General features: G+C 36.0%; 1 protein-coding gene across 1 annotated transcript in view; it reads right to left on the reverse strand.

The window, feature by feature from the left end:
• The window catches only part of ARHGAP42 (Rho GTPase activating protein 42), a 144,303-nt gene that overhangs the window by 96,106 nt on the left and 28,959 nt on the right, over positions 1-19,238 (reverse strand). Inside the window, exon 2 of the mRNA XM_071434214.1 lies at positions 16,319-16,414. Coding sequence (XP_071290315.1) covers positions 16,319-16,414 — 96 coding nt within the window. The remainder of the gene's footprint in view (positions 1-16,318; positions 16,415-19,238) is intronic.

A 19,238-nucleotide genomic window follows, 5' to 3' on the forward strand; every position in this document is an offset into this window, starting at 1 on the left:
AGAGAACAATCATGTGAAGAGAGCTAAGTATCTGTTTTTACTTTCTCCTGATGCAACTAGCAGTAATTGCTACCAGTGACAGGATGCTACATGTTGTGGTTTAAAGCTCTGAACTCAGAATACAAATTGCTAAATACAGTTTCTCACAATAAACTTGAGGCAATCACAATCATTTTGAAAGAGGTAAAAAACAAACATGGAAACAAAACTCAGATTTTCTCAAAAGAACAGGATGAAAAATTCTTCACAGTTAATGAACATATAACGTTGACAGTATGCTAGTGGAACTCCACCTCTGTTATTTTTTCATCTTCTTAAATGTTTTTTTGTGTTAGTCTCCAATAATATGGTTTTATACCTTCTCAACATCTCTAAAAGATTTAAGGAAATAAGCACATTTTCTAGAAAGTACTGGAATAGATCCTTTAAGAAGGAACTATTATCTGGCTTGCCTTAGCTGCCTTGTCTGCATTCATGAAATGTTACTTAGTTTTTGGACCATTCCAAAATAATTTATATTCTTTATACCATCTGGACCTTGCAGAGGTCACCCTTGCATTCTCCTTTCTCTCTCCTAACTTTTACAGTTGAAGAACACTTTGCTGTTTGCTCCAATTTCTTCTGCAAGAAATTACATAGCTAATTTTTTTTGTAACTATGATGTTACACTTGCATATCTTGACCTCTAAGTCATTGTTTGCTGACAAATTCTTTTTTTCCCATTATGAGTTCTTGGTTTAGTCCAAATACACTGTAAGTGATCCATACATCTACTTGGAACTTGAGTCCTTTCCTTTAATATTTTTCCCTTAGAACGTAAGTGTCAGAAGATTTTGCCAGTTATGTTGATATCAAGATTTTCAGTTTGATATCCACTGAATTAACCCAATCTCTTAGTCAGCTCATAATATCCCATGGAAAACAGAACAAAACAAAACAAAAACCAACAGGTAAAGAAATAGGATTATAAACTGGTTGGTTATACCTGACTAGGAATATATAGAGTGTTACGCTCAAGAATACCTATGTAGCCAATATGAAATGCTAAAATCTAAATAAACAATTAGCCAGACAGACATGGCTAAACTATGAGGATATGAGGAGTGGGGGGCAGGAAGAAGGGGAGTGTAAAAGAAACCTGAAACAAAAACTAGTACGAGAAGCTTTTGATTCATCTTTCGAATTTCAAGGCTGAACCAGAGAGATTTTTAGTTTAAGAGTTGAAACATTTGCTTAGAATTTAAATAAATTCAGGTCAGACACAGGAAAAAAACATATAAAATATGTTCCGTAAGTGTGCAAATCAATATTTTCCTCAATATTTAACACTAATACAAAGGTACTAGTCTGTCACCTGTACAGTGCCTCAGCTAAGGACTGAGAAACTGTCTCCATCTTTTCTACCCATTGGCTCACCTTTGGGGGAATTACAAAGGTCAGTTTCCCTAAGAACACAGAATCTACGCTCTTCAGCAGCTCTAAGACAAACCATCCCTCTGATCTTATGAGACTTTGATTGCAGAGACTCCTTTGCATCAAAACTGACTACAGCCCTGATGCTTGCTGCCCAACATCCACATCCTTCCCTACATCCAGCCATGGAATGTCCTTCCCCAGCTCAGGAGTTGCACAGGGAGAACTTGTGCATTGTGTTATTCAGAGCATAGTGAAGGATGCACACCCAGTAGAGTTCTGCAACATGGACATCTCTGGTGACTCCCATGGTTCTTCTGTTCTTGTAATGCCACCACATTCATTGAGAAAGGCTTTACCCATGCCAGCTCTCCTACAACAGCCCTCACTACTGCAGCACTGATCCTTCATGCTACTACACCCTTCTTTCCATACAGCCCTCACTCAGTGTAGCCTCATTAAAATCCAGGGTCTGTCCCTAGAGAACTCTGGCTGTGCTGGAAGCTGCACTGGGAGGGGGAAGGGAAGGAAAGAGAGTCCTTGCTCCCCTTTTCCCAGTGTACCCTTTTCCTTCTTTCTCCCCCCTTCTCCCACAGAGCCCTCTGGTTGCAGAGAGGCAGCAGCTCTGCCTCACCTCAGTTTGGGGCTGAGTAGACAGAGGGATGCTGAGGGCAGAGGTCACTGAGGGGGGTGAGGCCTCCCAGGCAATTCACCTACAGATCTACACTTGGAGATCTGGGCAGGGGCGTCCTTCCCTTTCCCTACTACTACCCTCATCAGGATCTCAGCACAAAGCCTGGGCACAAGGCACAGACATCTAACTCTGGATTCACAGCTCTCAACAGGAAACAAACAGATATTTCAACAATAATAATTTGAGGTCCTTTTGTGCAGTTGAAAACCAGAAGATTTAGAAATCAGACTCCTCTGTGTCAGATGCAGCCCACTGTCTGTCAGGACACTCAGGCATTACACACCAGATTCACAATCTTTTCTTAGTAATGCTAAAACAGTTTTTTAAATCTACTTCTTTTTAATCAGAATAGACACAGAAGAATTGAAGTGAACTTTGTAAATACAAAAGGGGGTGGGAGAAAGAAGAGTCAAGTATTTTGCGAGAGGAAATGTCATGGGAATGTGCTGATAAGAAATAAATTCTGAAAACACCAATAATATGAAGTACAATATGCAGCCTAACATATTAAATATAAAGACATTTTTAGTTATTTTCATAAATAATTATTGTTACTGGTGGACTATTTAAAGGAAATGAAGTGCTGACTCAACATTTTATTCTAAGTTATTAGGTGATATTAAAAATCCCAACAGTGTTACAGTATGCTTTTTCTTTAAGGGCTACTCAAAAGGATTTGTAAGATACATTTGGTATCATGATGGAAATAATGCCTGTGAAAAGCAATGCCCAATAAGTAGAAACAATTGAATACATACCCAGATATACACTTGTGATCTCATTCATCACAAACACAACAGGTTGCCAGCTGCTCTCTCTGGAGTGTTCCCAGCTCAACAACAATGAGCTGCAAAATTTCCCTTGTTCAGGAGAAAGCGCTCCCATTATTTTATTTACCAAAAAAAAAATCAATAACGTTCTTTTTTTTCCAATATCCCTATCATTTCAAACACATGGTACAGCTCTACAAAGAACTACATTCACATAATTAAAAAGGAACTGAAGTTTAATATAGAATCTGGTTTACTGCATTGAAATCAACCCAGTTGTTCAGAGGAAAAAAAATGCACATAATAAATCTTATGAAGCTTTTCCTATATACTTGTGTAGAGAATGTATCACCTTAAAATAGCATGTCTGTGGAAATTACTGAAGCTAATCTATCAACCTTAGCTTACTATTTAAGAGTACAGTGCTACACTGTACCACTAAATGTCACATGCAATAGATATGGCATCATCTACATTTAATGACAAAAGGCGGACAAAGTGTATGACACATATAATAGCTTTGCATGACCAATACTGAACTGAAAGACATAAAGCCAAGTTTGGAAGGTAATGCCCAACCCAAGACAGAAATTAAAAGCTACTGTGGAAGACAATATAACTGAATGTTCTTTTTTGTGGACTGTGGCTTTAATTTCCATTTATACATTCAGTCTTAAATGATGCACAGACAATTTTTAATTACTCTAAAGTACACAAAACAAGAATTTTTTGCATTATGAGCAGATATCACTACCATCTTCAGATATGTGAATGCCAGCATGGAAAAAATAATACGTACAGATATATGTCACATGTTCTTATGACACCTTGCTGTATAAAAAGCAAAAATAAGCAAGACTGTCAGAGATTTCCTTATGTCCTCCTAATCTGAATGAGGAACTGCTGTGACTGTGCTGTACATTGCTCCCAATACTCTTTGGCAGGAAGGTCAGTCAAGTACATCCTCCAGAACCGGTCATACCTAGCACAGACTTGCTATAGCTGGCCTGAATTCATGCTTGAGCACGAACTGTAGCTAAAGTCTAGAGGGGAGTTTTTTCCTGTAAATAATACATCACTGAAACAGAATTCAAGATAGACCAATGGCCCATAAGGAAATTTTCTAAGGATTAGCACTTGTTTACTAGACTTCTGTGAGTAAGCAGAATAAATATAAGATCCATGAAGGCTGAGAGAAGAAGTTTTCTTTTCCAAATCTAAAATTACAGTAAATATATTACTAAATAGTTATTAATTAACAATTGTATTTCCAGAGCTTTTAATGATTAGTATTAACTGCAGCCATGACAAGCAGTTTCTCAACAAATCACAACAGCAAATAAAATTTTCATCCGTCTTTCTATGGCTTTAAGGCATATTGAAAAAGTATGTGAGGTGGTGGTGATGGGGAGGTTACAGTAGGTAGGACAAGAGTGGCCACAGAAGGCTTCCTTTTAGATAGAAAAAACAAACATTTCAGAGTAACACTGACAGGCTACAACAGGTATGAAGAGACAATCATCTGCTTTCTCAGTAATTTCTACTTAACAAGAGTTGTGGATGTTAAAGCCACAGAGGATCTGTAATGTCTATCAGTAGGTAACTAAATTGGATGTCTCAAAATATGACCACTATGGCAAGTTTTCACATTACAAAATGGAATGCAGACTCCCAGAAAGACTCCCAAAGCCTGTATCTTGGTCTTTCAGTATGTTGGCTATGAATTTAAATGGAGCCTTATTTTATACAACAGAGGTTTCCTTTACCACTGTCATGACCTGGACTGGTTTGTTAATGATCCTTTCTTCCCTGTACTTTCCTACTGAATTTAACCTATAAAACATAAAAAGTGTAGAATTACCTAGAGCTTTAAAGGGAATTACAGCTGAGCCCAATGGGAACAAGCTGAAAGATCAACACCTAAGTCTACAAACAGAAATAATGAATAATTTATGCAAAACACAAAAAACATTAAATGTTTTTGAACTTTAAGCAGAGTATCAGTGTCAAAGCATTTTATAACTAATGTAGACTAGGCTGGAGCACCTTCGTAACATAATTTAAAAAACAGTAGTGCACGATGACTGCAACATTTTCCTACAGAAAACAGCTGTTGGTTTTATTTTTAAAACACATTTTCAGAAAAACTATATTTGGACAATAAGACATATGTCTGATATGTCTGATTCCCAATTATTGCTCAGGTTTTCTATTTTCTTTACCTACTGTTATTTCTTCCACTATTTCTACCCTAGGTCGTCTTCCCTCAATTTCCAAATGGTAACATTTTTGGAGAAACTTGAGCTTGGAAGACTGAGCTTTGTACTGTAAATAATATTTACTGGGAAAGCAGAAAACACCACAGAATAGGAGAGGAGTACAGAATTTGAAATCAATGTTTATCTTAGTTATTTTGTCCTTTTCTGAGTATCATTCCCAAGATAACAGAGGAGATGCAGCAACTGCTTTCTTTTGCTAAGGTTTAAGAAAAATCATTAAAGTATTTATGTAAATTCCAGTTTGCAAGCTTGCAGCATGTCAGATACGCTTTAAGCTGAGTATTGGTGTCAAGAGATGAATTATGTTAGAAGATTCCATTGTGCAAAAAGAAGTTAGAATAACAAGATAATGGTTCATTTCTTTATGGGGTTTCAATCTCTTTTTAAATTTGGGAAATTATTATTGTATGTGCTGTCTTATACCCTCTCCGTTTGGTTCCTCTTACCTTCCTAATCTGGGTATCAGATTTTATGGATCTGCAATAAGGACCTTATGCATTCCTGTTGTCTGTGTTTACATTTACCACAGCCTCCACAAGAATAGTAAAAAAAGCTATTTGACCTTCCTATAATACCATGAAATGCACTTCTAGTAGTAAAAGACATAGGATGAAACAAAAATTCAAGTGTAGAGGTTTAAAGATTACATCAACATACTGTAGTATGGAAATACACTCTCAAAGTGACAATGATTTCTGCCAGAAGACAGTGGTTTAAATTTACAATCCAAATAACTACAAATTTCCTTGAAGACTTCCATCATGGCAAGGCACACTAAGGTACAGGCAACCCTGTCTGGTCTGTACTGTTCTTGTGATAGAATCAAGACATTCTTAGAGCAGTCAATGTGAAGCTATTTCAGACACAATAAGTGAACATTCTTACTATTTTCTCCATAATTAGTCTGCAAGGACTTAATCCAGTGCTTTTTCAGATTTTGAAGCATCTCCCAGGGAGCACAAGTTTCAGTGGTAACTTTATTTCCTGTGGAAATTCCATCCTTGAACTGTGAGGAAAGGTATTTTGCCAATTTTTTAAATTATTGAAAATAAGTGTGCTACCTCAAATAAGGAAATCCAAATTTTCTAGAAAATTAATTATAGATCAGGAACAAAAAGTATGATAACAGCAAAGAGACAGAGATGAAAAATGCTTGTTTTAAAGCTTCTGCCCAGAAATTACACAAATAAATAAACAAGAAAAATTACAAAATTAAGCATTTTATTCCCAAATTTATGCTTCAAGGTCTATGTATTGTTCTCCAAATATGATCACATGTTCCACTACATGCTGGCAAGCAGAGAATTTCATCAGGGCACAGCTACTCAAATACATGTAACTAAAAGTAAAGAAACCTCAAGGGTTCTCTCTATTTCATTTGAGTTAAGGCATTGCAAACTCAAGAGTAAATTCAGTGGTAATTTTTTCTCCACATCATAATTAGAAGTATGTAGAATACTCCACTAGTATATAGAATACTCCACTAGTATTAGAACAGAGAGATGATAATAAGTGCTGCAAATTCCCCATGAAAACAAGACCAACAATGAAACTATCAGATACTCAGCTGCAGCTTCCCATTTGATCTGCCCTGGTTTATAGCATTTGATCCCTGTATGTTTCTAGGCAGTGTTTCCCACAAAGTTTCAAAGCCCTTCAATTGTAGGCCATATACCAGGCACAAGCATTTGGGTTTTGTCACACTATAAAGGTGAGACAAACCAGCAGAAGAGGCCAGTGATTCCACAGCAAGAATGGAACCTCCTGCCTGAGCATCACACACATGTGCCTCACACTGCAGGCCAATATGAGAACCATAAAAGGCACCAAATCAAGATCTGAGCTTAACTGAAGCCCAAAGCTCTGCAAGATGTGTTTGGCAGGACAGTATAACATGTACATACCATATGAGGCAATTTTAACTCAAGAGTATTTTCACTTTGCAAAACTTAATGAGCAAATATAGCAAGGTATTTTCTGAAGTTTTTTCCTAAACACATGCAAAGCATAAAGTACAGGGCAGCTATTAGAAGTAAAAATCCTTTCCCCTTTACAGAAACAAACCTCCATCAGGGTAACCATCTAAATTCAGTAACAAACAGTGTCATATCTGAGAATTCTTTGCTATAAAAATAAGCTATCATCTCACAAATATTTAAACATACAAATGCAAGCCTTGCACAAAAGTTAAAACAATTCTTTGAGCCAATACATTTACACTTTCCACTCCACTACTTTTCAACAGAGGCCTATGCAGAAAGCTACACGTTCATATACAAACTAAGACTTGCAAGAAAGTCAGGTTATCTAGAATTCCCAGATTTACTGTCAGCACTTGTCAAACACAATACTTGGAGAGATAACCTGAAGACATGCAATGTTACACATTTTAAATAAATCCAATTACTTGACTTAATATCAGTAAATTGCCATGCCCTACTCATGCAGAAGCTCACAAAACAAATGCAAGTAGAAGATTCGAAATAGATCAAGCAAGGCCAAAGCACTTCAGAGAGTCCTGAAATTTTTTTAAAGCTCATAATGGCTGTCTATCCCTCAGCATGTTTGTAAAAACAAAACAAAAACAAACCCACACCAAAGAATAATTCCACTCCCACCATTTCACTGTTAACACTTTATTAAAAATACATCTGCATATCTACCCTGTGTTAGTGTTCTACTCTATTTATAAAAGCACTACAGGTATTGAAAATACATCATTCAATTTGGAAAATTTACCTATCTTGTGTAGCATGAATTTTTCAACATGGCAGAGATGTTGTAGAAAAACTTCATTCTATACTCTACTAATCTACAGCACCTCTTCTCAAACATGGCATCTTGGAGTGCCAGCAAAAACATTTTAAATCATCTAAATAATTTCTTCCATTTTCTTAGCAACATGAGAAGGATCTCTCAAGCAGTCATGTGCTGACACAGAGCACTATATCAAAACCTGCCTACAAATGACTAACTCTTTTCTTGTCTCTTCCCTTCTGTGAAGGGGTGGAGGCTTTTGGGATGAATCACAACAAATACACAATTTCTGCCGTGTTCTTATAAAATAAATAGATAAGGGTTTAGATAAGTAATCATTAAATAACACTGCATCTCTATGCCACACTACAAAATGGGGTTTTACATTATTGTATCTGTCAAAGAGAAATCAGCCTCTCTTTTCACCTGATGGAGCCACAGGCACAGCAGCGGGGCTGAGCTCCACAGCTGCCAAACTCAGCAGGGTGTGGGGAACAATATTCAATACTTCAAATTCTGTCTAACAGGTACAACGTGATCTTAAAGTGCTGCTGGAGACCTACTTTGTAAAAAAAGCAGCTTGAATTGGCCCCTATTGAAAACTAACAGCAATCCAGAGAAGTTCATTTCATTCAATTAATCTTTACCTCAACTAAATTGACCATTAACCTTTGACTTGAACAGATCTGGCTTTGTCTGAATTGACTGATATCCTATCACATGTCAGAGGAAGAACAGCTCTAAAACCATGGAATATTCAGAAATAGTTAAGTTCAAAGATGGATTATGATGCAATCAGACTACAGTCCTCTCTTGCTCTCCCTCCCCCATCCCAGTAGAAAGAGTTGTGATATAAATGTACTGAGTACAAATTTTCCGTTCCAAGATAAGAATTGCTGCTTCAACCCCAAGTTTTTTAACAGCTGAATAACAAGACAACATAGGAAACAGCCACTGTGCACTGTACAACACTGTGTGCAGCAATGTTAAGCTGCAAAAGTAATATTAAATCGTAGCATTCCATAAATAAAGGAATTAGAAGTAATTATGACTATATTTCAGGCTTGCCAATCCCCAATTCTTCAGAGGCCCATCCATACTTTAGGTGAAGGAAAAAATCCTGATATTTTAGTCTTCCCAGCTGTACAAGCCTTATTTGTGTATGGCTCTTTATCAGTGCTGAAATAGGGGAAGTAAAAGCAAAAGCAATATATTCAGAATGCAACTGAGAATCATTAATACTGTTTTTTCTGATTTTTAAAGTTTTTGCATTTATTCTTGAATAGTGGAAGAGTTTAGAAAAAATATCACCAAATACTTTAACAGATGTTAGGTTTGCTATAATCACTTAATTCAATTTACACCTACAAAGGATCAAAAAGTTTCCGTGCTTAAAACTCTAAATTCTACTAAGCATTTTGATTTCAGAAAGTACAAATCTTTTATCTTACTTGCTCAAACCTGAAGATTAATATCTCAAAGCTGAGCTGATCAAACCACTATCTGTTTTGAAAATGAGTTCCTATTTTTCAAGAGGTATTCTAGCCTGACAACTCTAAATGTTATGCCATTTTACTAGAAGTGTATTATATGCATCAACAGTACATACTCATTATTTTCTGAACAATTCTATAAAATAACACTCTAGTCCTCAGATTGTCTCCCTATGGGCATTGATGCTTCCACTGGGATGTCCAAATCTAGAAATAACAAAGTTAAGTGACAAAGGAGAGGAAAAGAGGTATGTTGAAGGCATGGAATGAGGACAATAAAGTAGAATACACCTTCAAGCATCCAGGAGATTGAAATATCAGAGAGACACAAAAGCTATTTCATATTGCTCTGTGAGTGGCATGGACTTGTCCATTCATCTGCTCAGATGTTCAGATCAAATTTTGACTCATCTTAACTCCTTAGCAGAATGCACCAGGACAACAAAGCTGTTGTTGTCCATTGCCTGCCTCAACCTCTTTCTGTGCACAGTGAGAGCTGTAACTGAGACACCACAGTCTGCAGTCCAATACAGTAAAATGAACTAACATGAATTTTACCTTCTGTTAGTACACCAGTATGCTAGTACACCAGTACTGCAGGGACTCAGGAGAGCTCCTTCTGTCAGCTACTGCTGACACAGAAGAAAGGTAGGACAAACAGAAACGGCACTAACTGCATCAGCCACCCCAATTCAGTTTTTTCATTTGAACACTCATCTTAAGGTCAACAGAGAATGGAGCATGCAAATTCCAACAACCTTCTGATAGGTATCCAAGAGAAAAAGAAACAACAAGGACTCTGTTGTTGATCTTATATTACCTTTTCCTCCTGAAGAGATAAAAATGTACTGCACCATTATTTTGTTTCCGGATTTGTCAGCCCCATTTGCCCTTCCAAAGCAAGGACAAGAGCTCTGGGCTCGACCAACAGAATGCAACCTTCACTTTCTGGGGCAGATGTTGTTTTGAAGCCTTGATAGAATCCCAGCACTATCATAAAATCATTCATTTCTTGAAGTCAAGAAACAATAGAGTTCCGGAAACAGGTGGCATTTGTTTAAATTGTCAAATATGCAACAGGGATTTTAAAAAAATAATGGTAGGAACAGAATCAACAGATTTGAAACAAACACTTTAGGCATTTCACACCCTGATTGTGCTGAGTTCCTCCCACAAATTGTTACCATTGAAATTCTCTAGGGTAGTTGTATAGGATAAAAATAATCCTATACAAGTAGCAAAGAACCCTGTCCTGTGATCTTACAAGTACCTTAAACCTTAAAGTTGCTTTGAAAGTAATCTAAAAAGTTAAATCTTAAAATTCATTCCTTCAGCCAGAGGGAAAGAGCTGGCAAATCTAAGCAGATAATTACTGTGGAAAAGCAGCATACAATCTTTCTATGCAGATTCACTCTCCATTGTAAATAGCTTTCTAGTCTAATTCAGGACTCAACCCTTCCCCACCCATCTAAAATAAAACCACCTTTTGCAAATACACTTGTCCCTAATGTATTCCACAGGGTCAACAAACTCAAGCACTAGAAAAGTTGTTGGGATGATGCCTACACTAAAAAACATCCATCCCCAGAACTCTGCCCTCAAGGTGGTGGCAAGATCCTGTTCTTTCTTTGCTTTGGATAAGGGAGTAGTAGACCGGAGATGCCAGAAGCAATTTTAAACTCATTTGGAATTTGGTAATTCCATTCAGAAGCTTGGTTGCAAATGGGAATTCAGTGCAAAGTATGTTGAATATTAACCCCAAAAAGAACATTCTTGAACATGAAAGCTTAACCACAAGTAATTAAGGAGATGACCTGTAAGATATCCAAGTGATTCACACTGTAGGTGGCTCAACTGAATTTAATAAATAATTCAAGAAGAGCCAAGCAAATTCAAGAAGCCATTACACACCACAAGCCACAGTGGCTTGAAATCATGAGTAACCTCAGATTCCTGATGAACCTCCAAAAGGCAGTGTCCTAACCTGGAGACTGCCAAGTCCACAGACTGATTGTCAAGATTTCTCTCTACACACTGTAGGCATGTATAAAGCTCCTATGCAATTTTTTGTTGTTGTTTTAAATTTATTTATTTGAATAGAACATTGTATCCACAGCATGCGCCATTAAAAATGTAATTTGGTACCTCTTAAAGTCAATTAAACTTTTACACTGTTACAAAAGATGGGGGGAAAAGGAAACATCATTATTTTTTTCCTTTTTTTTTCTGTAGTTTTCTATACAAATTTCCTGGTACAGATTTATTTGCTGCTTTGAATTACAGGATGCTTTTCCTCTGATGAGCTCTCCAAGAGGGTAGAGCAAATTCTAACTGAAAAGCATTGTATACCTGGATGCCCAGTATGAGAAAGAAAGAAAGAAGACTGAGCTTCTGGCATCACTGCTCAACTAAAACAAGAAGGAAAACACAGTAGTGGACTCTAACAAACAACTACTATTAGCATTCTGAATTTGTTTGTTTGGTTTTGAGTTCTTTCTCTCCAGTATGTTTGAGTCGATTTTTCAAAGTTCAACTTGAAACTAACTGCTGTAAACAATATAACTGCCAGGTATGAGCTAACAGTTCTGTAGATGGTTAGTTGCAAGCAATTTAATAATCCCATGAATGACTTGAGGTATGAGTCAGCAAAGATCACAAGCCCCAGCCACTAGCGGCCAGAGAAGAATTCAGTGCCCACAAGAAAAGATACCACATTTTAGAACTTCTGACCTATTCTTTGTGGCTCAATTAATAATGATTTCATAAATCATCATATATCATAAATCATAATCCTATTACATTCTTAAATTAAGCATCTGATGCTACCTGAAACATCTGTCATAATATAATTCTCTGCAGGGAAGAAAGCCCCAGACTTCAAAACCAGCAGTCACAGAGTGAAAGACATATGCTTTTCAGTGCACTTTCCTAAACAGCACTTGATAATAAAACACAGATACTAAAATAAAATGCTAGAATTTCAGAATGTATTTCTTTGCTTTGTTTTTTTTTACATTCTGAAGAGCATGGTCTTATACTGCAGATATTAGATCTCACAGATATATAATTAGCCATTATACAAAATAGACACAAACTTGTTAAAGGCACATGACAGAATTCCATTGAGTTATTAATGTTTATTATTTTCCTCTCTAGCAGCCATAAATCAGATAACACAAACAATAAAAGAGGATCAAAACAGGGATATTCCTAGGGAGAGATCCAGGTGATACAAGTTGGATAATACTAGGAGGAGCTCAGGAAACCTTCTTCTTGCAAAATTTATGCCTGCAGTGTATACTGAGGAAAAAGATAAATGATCATTAAAAACATTGTTTTTGCAGCTGTCCCACCCATGTAAAGTTCTATGTTACCTATAAGGTTTGAAACATAAAAATCATGCACCCATTTTACACAAAACTCCCACTGGGCAAGACAAATGACTAAACTCCTTTACTGTCAATCTTAAGTATTTAATTTTTGTGCAAAATATTTACGAAGAGGGCTGGGAACAGGGTGATATGTCTAAAAAGCAAATGGCAAAGTGTTATCAACTGTTGTTATTTCTGAGGAAAACACAGTTGTTAGATTAGGAAAGCCACACCCTCTTCTCAGAGGATGGGCAAGTCGCATAAAACTTTCATTACTATGGCTTTTTAGTGGTATTAATTCGCTGTCACTCATCTTGTTATTTTTGCATTGAAAATGCTATCTTCTGCAAAACTTTTCAGTTGCACAAGACACAGTTATAGCTTCACTGAATCACATGCAACTGGAGCTAATAACCATGTTCTGCCATCGAATAGTCATACATTGTTGCATATCACATGCTTCCACAAGCATTCCAAACCAGAGGAAGAGACAAAACCAGCAATTGTTGCTGGCTTGTTTTATTTTTTAATGAGAAAAACTAGTAAAGATGGGGACCACTGTTTCTCAAACCAAATTTTCTGGCAAAAAGATTAAAAACTGAAAAAGGTTTTATAGCTTGAGTCCTTTGATGTTCAGTTAAGAAACCAACCAAAACCATAAGCACTGTAGCTGATTTGAGGAACAAGGCAGTCTACTTATCCAAGACAGTCACAGAAATTCCTTACAACTCATGCATAACATGACTCTAAACTAGGCATGGTATATCTGAAAGTGACTATGAAGATAAATTTGCCTAACTTCCAGCAACATGAAAAAACTACCTAAAATGCATTATACAGACACAGACAGAGATAAGATTTTTTTGTCAAAGAAGAACAGCTCTTCTATGCAAAAATTAAATCCTTGTAAATAAAAGATAATAAATCATCAAAATTAGAAATCAAAGATAGGAATTAAAAAAAACAAAGCAACCCAAACAAATAAACCACTGGATTAAATAGAAGATGGATTAAAATAAGGATGAAGAACACCACCATAATTCTGTTTATGTGGAGTGTGTCATAAAGCTTAACTAAAATTACTTCTTACGTATTTAATGTAATGGGCTTACTGGAATAAATAAGTTATATTAAAAAAACAACTAAAATGCACAGTTTATAGGAAATGCAAATAGAACTGCTCTTATTAGATCTCAGACTGGAAAGCAGAAAGAAGCCAAAACAAAGTTACTAAAGAGAGATCCTCAACTTTAGTTACTAAAGAGAGACCCTCAACTCCAGTATCGCCTCAAAAATGTTAATGGAGCTATCAATTAAATTCCAAATATTTTTTTATTGGTAAAAAAAAATCACCTAAATCACTTATATTTAATGCTGAAAGACTCTGAACCTTTAAAAAAATACTCAAATACATGCTGACAGAACAAGTCAGAGGTGAATTCCCAGTGCTAAGGTGTATTAGGGTAGATTTTCAATGCTAAGCTTGAAATAGAAATGTAGTCCTTACAATAAGCCCCTATGCATTTATCCATAGGGTTTTACAGATGTTATCAAGTCAGAACATCACTGCAGACTGAAGTAGAACTCCCTGGCCTGCACAGCTGTAGACATTTTTAGAAAAAGGAGGTGAAGGCAGAAGGAGGTACAGAGTAGGATTCATCTATACAAAGCTGTCTTTGATGATAAGCAAACATCTATCTTGTTGGGGCATGTTAAAGATATGGATAAATTCTAGGTCACTGCTCTAGGGAGAACAAAAATTGAGCCTTACCCCATAAAAGCACACAGTATCATTCAAGCTCTGTTAGACTTGAATTTGATTCCTGTCAGTTTACCTTTTACTCTTACAAGCTTCTTTGATGTACATGACAATCCATCAGGCAATTGGTCCTTTGCAAGCTAGAAATCCCTTCTTTGAAGCTTCAAGTGAAATAAATCAGCTGTCAAGCATCATGAACTGGGTTTTTTTCCTGAACAGTTTTAAATGCCTGTTTAATGTCCAAACAATAAAATGTCTTTTCTTTGCTACGTTTACGTTACAAGTAAAATGTTGTCTTTGTTCTCAGTCACCTGATTTTAAATGCAAAACCGTATGTCTTTAAAAAAAGTTATTGACCCAATCTAAGACATTTATTGACCCAATCTAAGACATATAGCTGAGATACTGCAGATTTGGTTTAAAAATATACATATACAGTATAATCTTAACAGCCAAGAAATAATATGCAACATGACATACAAAAGTACATGCACACCATTTCTCTTTCCATGGTGAACACACCTGAAGAATGCCTGCAGTTTTACACCTGAACAGCAGCAGCTCAGTGATTTCACTCCCCTACTTTTAATTGCCAGTAAAATTAAACCTCCCCTCCCACGCCCTGCCAAGAGTTAGTGGAAGACCGTGACCAAATACCAGTCATCTTTGATGACAGTCTTCTGACTACCACAATGTTGTAGGGTGAGGATGAGGCAAACCTTGCAAGTGAAAACAAGCACTTCAGACCTTCTGTCCAATGACTCAGCCAGGAAAAGGAAAAAATTGAAGGGAGAGGAGACTTGAAAATAGACCATACTAATAGATACACTTGGAAAAGACTAAATCTGAGTTTCCCCTCTGTGTTACATAGAACTTATTCAAAAAATACCAACAAGTCCTATGTTCCCTCTTGTACTGCCAAATTATTTATTTTTAGAAGTCACTACTCTTTAAGAACCATCTTACTTCCTCTCAGATGTTTTAGGAGACACATGGGGGCCATGTGGTATGTAAGACTCATGATACTGAATTTAGCCTTTCTGAAGATGGATTGTAATCCAAATTTCTTACCAGTGGGGGTTAGCACTCCAGCTGCTGTGCTACTGTGTAAAAGCATCACTACAACTGCAGCAATGTCTTGTAGTAAAGAGTGGCTCAATTTCTGAACCTTGGAAACATTTCCAGGATTAGTCTGCTGAGGGAGGAGTATTTTGATGACTTTAAAGAGGCTTACATTCAAGACATGTTGAGCTGTTCAGTTCTGCAAATGCAGAATTTCTGGTGTGTACAGAGACAGAAGAATAAGCAGCTAGCAAATTATCCTGGCAAAAGTTCAGACAACCATATATTTAGCAATGCACAAGTTGTAATGAATATATTCCTCTTTTTAGACCTTTAAATACTTCCTGTGTATCAGTATGCACTTTGGTGTTTTTTTGCAGATTTATGTTACATCATAGAAAACTTGTGTACCTTTTAGTAACCCACTGAAAACTGACTGAAACATAAAAGTAGCAGCAGAATTTAGAATATTCACAGTTGACTGAGCTGACAAAAGTACTGTTGAATACCTTCTGCTGTAATAAATCAAGCTATGCCATGAAGACGCAGTTTTTTGACATGTATTTTTAAAGTGTTGCATGGTTTCTATTTATTGAAATTTTTCTATTTTTGTGACATGAACCATTAAAAAACAAATGTGAATTCCCCCACCGTATTTCTGATAACATGCTATAAGAAACTATAAAAATGCTTTGCCAGCAAAGTAAAGAGAATACTTACCAATATTAATTTCATCATCAGTTTCAGCATCTCCAATACACTCAAACTGAAAATCTTGTAAAGACTGTGAAAATTTTTGTACTGCCATGGATAAATCTAGAATTCAAGGAAAAAAAAACAAATCAGAATTACTCCACTAGAACTTTACTGGAGCAAGGCATCATGCATTTCTGCACTGAATATTTTTTCTGCTTACAAAGTTTTCTTTCTAGTATATTTTTGGACATTAAACTCATTTTAAAATCACTATCACATTTTCAAAATCAAATGTCTGAGATATCCTAGACACCTATGAAACAGGCTGATGCAAGATTTCAAACATTGATACATGTATCACATTGACAACTAAAGAACTTTTATACATCTTGAAAAACAATAAATTAGTGTAAGAAATTGATGTCTAGTGATAAATTGCGTATGTAAGTATACCACTCTTTAAAGTATTGCAATATTAGTTCGCAGATAAAAATAAAGCTCATGATAGTGTTTTTCATTACCATTATCAAAATAATTACATTATAATTATTCTGATATACCACACTGTAAAATGTTTTAGTGAAAAACCTTTGTAAAAAGAAATTGAAGAGGAAAAAAAAAACAAAAGTGCTTGCCAATCAACATGGTAATCCACAGATTATGATTACTATTTTCAGTGAATTTCACAAAGCAATCCAAACGTTATAGAGCAGAATTTCATAATAATTTTACACAAAAAACCCACAGAGTATCAACCACATAAATCTGTTATCTTCTTTTCTTTTATTAGAAATACTAATGGCAAATGGAGAGATAAATGTGATAATGAATAGATTTGGTCAAGACTTAAAAACACCACCAGTCCAGATGAGCTCAGAAAACCAAGAACAATTTTCTGCATCCTGGAGGCTGTATCTATGGCATCTATTTTGATGCTAGGAAAATTGACAATTAAACATCTGACATCTACTAAATCTAAGGGAAATTCATGGTAGGGGTAAGCTATGAATGAAAGTCAAGTCATAATAAATTCTGTTTCAAAAGCATCGCGTATCTGTCTCCACCCTTGGGAATGGTGAAAAGCTGTCTAGACCTGGTCCTGGGTAATTGGCCCTGCTTAAGCAAGGCAGCTGGATGAGATGACTGCTATGGGTCCCTTCCAGCCTCAGTCATTTTGTGATTCTGTGATTTCTTTATGCTCTGTTACCGTAAAGCCATAAATACTCATTCAATCAGTGCTGGACACAAAATTAAGAGGGCTTCTTCCAGGCAGGAATAAAACCTAACATATAAATATACAAATTGGCCTAATATCCTAAATCAACACACAAACAACTCCCATACACATGAAGTATGATTAAATTTGAATGATCTCCAACAGTAAGAACCATTCCACTATCCTAAATGAAATAAGAATTGAAAAATGATTGAAATAAAGATTTTAAACACCTCCAAACAACAATCCACAAAATAAGATGATTTTTTTTAAATTTTATTTTAATTAAAGGTAATGACGATCAAGAAAGAAAATCCCTTCCTGGATTTTGCACTGGCCAGAATTTACTCAGTGACGGTTCCTCTTGTATTTTTATAGGTAGCTATAGAGTACATCAGTCCAAAAAGAGACCCATCATCTTTAGACAATACAGACATGAACAGATTTTTTTTCTTCTATTAGTAGGGAATTCTGTATGCATATCCGATAAATAGTGAAGATGTAAAGAGCTGGGTAAACAAATTCTGTATCTTTTGATAAAGCACATGGGAAACAGGAAAGAATGCTACTCAGATTTATTGCATCCTTACTGTACATTTCCTACTGTGCTGTACATGAAGATGATATTATTAAGTGCATTAACAAATTGAATGCTAAACAAAAACTGCTTCCTACTGTTTGTATACATGAAAACAATCTTTATAAAATGGACTGCGTTTTATGCAAATACAGCTTCTTTCATAGCTAAGCAAACAATTGCTTTACATTTGTTAGAAAGATCTAAACTTGAACTTGTCACATTAGTATATTTTAAGTTTTAAGGGAAGAAACACAGTTTTATTATTCACTCTTTCACCAGGTTACTATACTGAGTCCTAAACCCTCCTACAAAATTGCTATATGGCAACTGATGCAAAAGGAATTACATGGCCTTAATGTAATTGAATGGAAACATTTCCATTGCAAAAATTAACTCTTGCTAATAGGAATGGAGGTTTATTTCCTTTGGACAATCAAATAACTGTCCATGATGAACAGCATCTCTGCGAAGATGATGGAAATGAGAGAGCATGGCTCTCCCCTGTAATTCTTCCACATATGCAGGATTTGGTGGAATAAATGTCAAAGTAAAGGAAAGTAAATGTTAAAAATAACAAAGGTGGAGTCTCTACTTCATATCCTGGATTATTGATATATGATGCCAATTGTATCAGCAAATCAGACACAGCTTATACATTTTGAACCTGAAGGAGGTATTTTTAACCTAGTTCAGAATAGTGGGAATGAAGAATTAAGGAGCTTATGAGATAACTTGATAAACTCATGCAGCAAGATACCATTTGGAGATATCTGCCTCTATATGAGGCCTTTCCTCATACCTTGAGAGTATTAGACAATACCATAATGAGTTTAAAGCTGTTCAATGTAGCAAAGAATAAAATGAAGTTCCAAGGTCAGATATTTCCTGTAACACTCATTTACAAGTTCTGTACAAGGTTAATCTAACCTGAAAAGATAAAAAAATATTATTCTACTGAAAATTCCAGCTGACTTGGACAGCTTTCCTAAAGGCTGAGATAGGAGTTACTCTCTAAGACTCTGACACTGCAGTTGTCCACTGGACCAAGCAGTGCTACTTGGTTGTATTTATCACTTTCTTAGGAGCATCATCACTTTAAATGATTATAAAATTATAAACCCAGTCACAGAAAGGAGCAGCTGTGCAGT

Source organism: Agelaius tricolor, unplaced genomic scaffold (assembly GCF_023055355.1).
Source record: "Agelaius tricolor isolate 1412-34295 unplaced genomic scaffold, bAgeTri1.0.p SCAF_9, whole genome shotgun sequence".
In the NCBI taxonomy this organism is placed as follows: domain Eukaryota; kingdom Metazoa; phylum Chordata; class Aves; order Passeriformes; family Icteridae; genus Agelaius; species Agelaius tricolor.